The sequence below is a fragment of the Bison bison genome, unplaced genomic scaffold (assembly GCF_000754665.1).
Source record: "Bison bison bison isolate TAMUID 2011002044 unplaced genomic scaffold, Bison_UMD1.0 scf7180017864329, whole genome shotgun sequence".
Taxonomy (NCBI): domain Eukaryota; kingdom Metazoa; phylum Chordata; class Mammalia; order Artiodactyla; family Bovidae; genus Bison; species Bison bison.
In genome coordinates this window covers 5,112,777-5,118,533 of record NW_011494901.1, presented here as the reverse complement: position 1 = coordinate 5,118,533, position 5,757 = coordinate 5,112,777, and the positions used below count along the sequence as shown (strand labels likewise).

The 5,757-nt window shown below is 45.4% G+C and overlaps 1 protein-coding gene across 1 annotated transcript in view; it reads left to right on the top strand.

The window, feature by feature from the left end:
• The first annotated feature begins 325 nt into the window (after positions 1 to 325).
• Positions 326 to 5,757, top strand: part of NAIP (NLR family, apoptosis inhibitory protein) — a 42,747-nt gene continuing 37,315 nt past the window's right edge. Inside the window, exons 1-2 of the mRNA XM_010853577.1 lie at positions 326 to 426; positions 3,833 to 4,406. Of these exons, the coding sequence (XP_010851879.1) occupies positions 3,836 to 4,406 (571 nt within the window). The 5' untranslated portion in view covers positions 326 to 426; positions 3,833 to 3,835. The remainder of the gene's footprint in view (positions 427 to 3,832; positions 4,407 to 5,757) is intronic.

Genomic DNA, 5,757 nt, shown 5'->3' with positions numbered 1-5,757 from the left:
TGGAACACGTCCACTGGGTTCAGTAAATGTACAAAGACCCACACCAAGACACAGTCACTTTGAGATTTTATAACCCATGGATAAAAGAGAAAACCCTAAAAAGATACAGGAAAGATGGAAGCTAACACCAAAGTAATAAAGACATGTATGTACTAGCAGCGGAAACATTAATCAGTCTTAAATTATTTAGAATAAAATACTTCTGTTGTGGGACTTGGTTTTGTGAGGCCTTTGGAGTCCTGACTAACCCTGATGACTCAGTACCCTAGGGAAGTTACTGGTGATTTCTCAGGAAATTGCAATTTGTTCTGGGTGTTAGTTCCTCAAATTGTTCTCACTGCTTCCCATTAAAAGGACAAAGAGAATAGTTGTATTTACTCTCTACTTTCTCCTTCCTTTCAGCTGGGACTCTGGATTAACTTCGAGGTAAGTAAATTACCACCTCTGGCAAAAGTACCTTTCCACTTATGACCCTCTTGTTTCTCTTACTCTTGTTTCTCTTTGGAGGCAAAAGGACAGGGCACTGGAGTCATACAGATGTGGACTTAAATCCTTTCCATGACACAGCAGCTGCACTGGTCCTGTTAGTACCGCGGTTAAAGAGCATGAAACCTGGAGAAGGCCTTGGAGATCTCCCCAGAAAGGCCCTGGGACTAGCAAAACTGAGCACTGAACTTTGTAGACCTGCAGGAGGGATTCCAGGGAGTTTGTTGCCACCCTGTGCTTGTTTATCTCCAGGGAGGCCTGGAGCTATGGCATTGCCTATTGGCCAAGCCTAAGTGAAACATACTAACTACGATGAATGTAGCCCTGTGCTAGAATCTGAGAGGACAGGGGCAGCCCATTCCAGCTTGCTTGAGACAAGTTAGGTGTCCTGCTTTGGGCTGCATGACCGAAGTGGCAGAGAATATCCCTCCTTAGGTGAGAGAGTGATTTCCCTGAGACAAAGGTACCTAGCACGTGTCTAGGTGGTTCATTACCTAAAATGAAGCACGGACTGTATAGCGGAGGAAGGCTCCTAGAAGCTGGGCCTGGAGTCTGAGACCACGCTGATGTTTGCCTGTCCTTTGTTTTTATTTTTGTATCATATCTTTTAACTTTATTAAAGTCTGAAGTAAGTATACTATGTAGAGGCTTGTGAGTTTTTTCTTTTATCTGACCCTGTGTACTTGCTGAAGTTGGCACTGTGAATGGGATTATGGGAACAGTTTTTGACTTGATTATTTACACGGTGGCTCAGGCTTTGTTTAGGAGAAAAAAAGTGGGAGAACTACCTAGAACCACTGATGCCAGGTTGGCTGATGAAGGCATCCTGATTTCAATTCACTCTAGTACTATAATTATTCATTGGGGGGAAAGCATACCAATAGATTTTTTTTCTTTTTGCTATTTTTAAAAATTGAAGTATAGTTCATTTATGGGCTTTCCTGATAGCTCAGCTGGTAAAGAATCTGCTTGCAATGCAGAAGACCTCAGTTCAATTCCTGGGTTGGAAAGATCCCCTGGTGAAGGGAAAGGCTACCCACTTCCGTATTCTTGGGCTTTCCTGGTGGCTCAAGACAGTAAAGAATTAACCTGCAATGTGGGAGACCTGGGTTTGATCCCTGGGTCAGGAAGATCCCCTGGAGGAGGTAATGGCAACCCACTCCAGTATTCTTGTCTGGAGAATCCCATGGACAGAGGAACCTGGTGGGCTGCCGTCCATGGGGTCACAAAGAGTCAGACACGACTGAGTTGACTGAACACAGCACAGCACTTTCCCCTCTCCTCCCCGCCACCCCCAGCAATGGAATTTAAAGGTGGTAGATCCAGAGCCAGCAGAAGCATTTAAATAGGTTAAAACAAATTCAGAGAGAGGGGAATTCAGTCAAAAACAGTGAGGCAAACAAGGCAGGCCTCCGCAGCCAGCCCGGGATCAGTGGTTCCAAACCTTTCTCCCCTTCATGGCCTGGGCTGCTTTGGCAACAATGAAAGTACTAAGAAGTAGTGATGAGTGTACTAAGGAAGAGCCCTAGGCTGCCAAGTCCACCGGGCTGGCTGGTTTCTTCTGTAAAGGGAAGGGACTTGAAACCAAAGGGAGAGTTGAGCAAATACTTCTTTTGGCTGGAATGTGGCCCTTATCTGCTGACCGCTAAAGGAATTCTACGGGGACAGCGCATGAAGACACTAACTGAAATGAAGGCGCTCTTCAGTCAAAAAGCCCAGTAACCTTGTGGACTGATGAGAGCTTCCCGAGGAACCACTGCTGAAATGGACTTAACGTCTTAGAGACAAAGGAGTTTTCTTTACACTGAGTACTCCCAGGTGAAGGGCATGCTTGGGCTTAAATAAGATCTTCAGTGAGCTGCAACTTCTGCAGAAATGCAGGTAGACGGGCAAATCCCAAATCAGCTGACCCTGATTACGGCGGGGCACACAGAGCAAGGTTGGTCATGTGGAACTATCCAACTCCACCTGTAGGCATCAAACGAAATACTTTGTTGATTCCTGAAATGTTGAGAATGCAAACATGTGTCTTTGAACTTGTTATATGATGATACAGATTTCCCCTAATCTATCCTTTTATCTACTTCCCTGGTGGCTCAGACGGTAAAGCGTCTGCCTACAATGCAGGAGACCCAGGTTCACTCCCTGGGTCGGGAAGATCCCCCAACAAGGGTCCATCTAGTCAAGGCTATGGTTTTTCCAGTGGTCATGTATGGATATGAGAGTTGGACTGTGAAGAAAGCTGAGCGCCAAAGAATTGATGCTTTTGAACTGTGGTGTTGGAGAAGACTCTTGAGAATCCCTTGGACTGCAAGGAGATCCAACCGGTCCATCCTAAAGGACACCAGTCCTGGGTGTTCATTGGAAGGACTGATGCTGAAGCTGAAACTCCAGTACTTTGGCCACCTCATGCGAAGAGTTGACTCATTGGAAAAGACTCTGATGCTGGAAGGGATTGGGGGCAGGAGGAGAAGGGGATGACAGAGGATGAGATGGTTGGATGGCATCACCGACTCGATGGACATGAGTTTGAGTAAACTCCAGGAGTTGGTGATGGACAGGGAGGCCTGGCGTGCTGCAATTCACGGGGTTGCAAAGAGTTGGAGACAACTGAGCGACTGAACTGAACTGAACTGATCCTTTTATCTTAAGTGACGATTGATACTATGATACTACTAGGACTCCATAGGTGACCTTACTGTTGAAGGCAGGATAAAGGTCTGCTGTTACAGACCTACTAGCATATTTTCTCTGAATTAGACTAAGTTATAAGCAGAAGAGCACTGTAATTCAGAAGAAAAGAGTAAAGGGCTGAAACACAGCAGGGGAAGGAGACGGTGGGACGAACTGAGAGTAGCATTGGCATACACGTGCTGCCGCGTGTAAAGCAGGCACTGTTGAGAAGCTGTAGAGCGCAGGGAGCTCAGCTTGGCGCTCTGGAATGACCTAGAGGGACGGGATGGTGGGGGGAGTGGGAGGGAATCTCCAGAGGGAGGGGATATATCCACATTGTTGTATGGGCTTCCCTGGTGGCTTAGATGGCAAAGAATCTGCCTGCAGTGCAGAAGACCCAGGTTCGATCCCTGGGTCAGGAAGATCCCCTGGAGAAGGAAATGGCAACCCACTCCAGTACTCTTGCCTGGAGAATCCCATGGACAGAGGAGCCTGGTGGGCTACAGTCTGTTGTTGTACATCAGAAACTAACACAACATTGTAAAGCAATTATCCTCCAATTAAAAAGAAATATGGTATAACCAGCAAAACAAAAAAATAAAGGGCTTAAACAAATCTCAGGACTAGTAAACCAAGTGACAATGTTCATGAACCTCTTTTTTTCCCTTTTCAGAAAATGGCCACCCAGGAGAAAGCCCCTGAGGAGAGGATTTCACAGTTTGATTATGCTTTGCTCCCAGAGATGTCTGCTTTTCTAGGTGTAAATGCACTTCAATTTGTAAAAGAAATAGAAGAAAAAGAGCACAGAGACAGGGAAAAAATGCAAAAAGGCTTTAATTCACAAATGCGTAGTGAAGCAAAAAGGTTAAAGACTTTTGTGACCTATAACACCTTCAGGTCGTGGACGCCCCAGGAGATGGCAGAGGCCGGGTTTTATTTAACTGGCACAAAATCTGGCATTCAGTGCTTCTGCTGTAGCTTAATCCTCTTCGGTACTAGCCTCCAGAATACCCCCATGGAACACCACAAGAAGTTCCATCCAGACTGTGAGTTCCTTCTGGGTAAAGATGTTGGTAACATTGCCAAGTATGATGTAAGAGTTCATAAGCCAGAGAACACGCTGAGGAGGGACGACAAAGCCAGATACCAAGAAGAGAAGGCCAGACTCGAATCCTTCAAGAACTGGCCATTTTATGCCCAAGGGACGTCCCCAAGGGAGCTCTCAGCTGCTGGCTTTGTCTTTACAGGTAATTTGAAATCATTTTCTGAAATATTTCACTGGAATTAAGCTTAGGTTCGGTTGCAATATTTTGCTCCGTTGCAGTATTTTGTAAATCTTTCCTCACTTGGTCAACATGTTATACTAGGAACATCTATTTTCTCAAGATTCAACTTCAGTAATTTTACTTTAGCTTTAATACAACATGTCAGTTTACCAAAAATATATGCAAAATAAGAAAGTGACTTTTTCTAAAATTTTGGACGTTAGATAATACTTGACTGGATTTCTAAGGCCCTGAAAATAAACCGTGAGGTCAGCCTGACCCTGGTCTCCTTCTTACCCATCCACCTTTTACTGCTCTTAAAGGATTGTTCTCTGATTCTTTTAAATGATTCTTTTAAATTCTTAAGTGATTGTTCTTTTAATTGCTGCAGTATTGGAGGGTTTTGGTGTGTGTGTGTGTTTAACCTTAAGTTTAATTATAACATATAGGTCAAGTTGCATTTCAGAAAACTGGGTGTGCTGTCACTCAGTCATGTCCACCTCTTTGTGACCCTGTGGACAGGGGCCCACCAGTCTCCTCTGTCCACGGAGTTCTCCAGGCAAGAATACTGAAGTAAACTGTACGTTGTTTGAGTTGTCCTAGCCATGTGATAAATGTCATGACAGATCTGAGTGAGAATACTGATTAATACATACGGCTATCATTTACTGAGCACCTACTCGATGCTAGGCCCACCACCACCACCAGGCACGGATCCAGCACTTACACTGATCCAACAGATTTGTCCTTTCCCCCATTTCACAGCTAATGTCACTGAGGCCCAAAGAGTTTAAGAAACGTGCCTGAGGATAGCCAACAAAGACCTACTGTATAGCACAGGGAACTCTGCTCAATGTTATGTGGCAGCCTGGATGGGAGGGCAGTTTGGGGAAGAATGAATACGTATACATGTATGGCTGAGTCCCTTTGCTGTCCACCTGAAACTCACAACATTGTTAATCGACTATGTGCTGTGCTTAGTCACTTAGTCCTGTCTGACTCTTTGCGACCCCATGGACTGTAGCCCGCCAGGCTCCTCTGTCCATGGGATTCTCCAGGCAAGAATGCTGGAGTGGGTTGCTATACCCTCCTCCAGGGGATCTTCTCAACCCAGGGATCAAACCCAGGTCTCCTGCATTGCAGGCGGATTCTTTACCATCTAAGCCACCAGGGAGCGACTGTACTCCAATATAAAATAAAGTTTAAAAAAAGAAATAAAGTGTTTACATTCCACCTCAGGTACACTGCACAGCACTTGACTCACAGTACATGCTTCCCTGGTGGCTCAGCGGTAGTCTGCCTGCAATGCGGGAGACCCAGATTTGACCCCTGG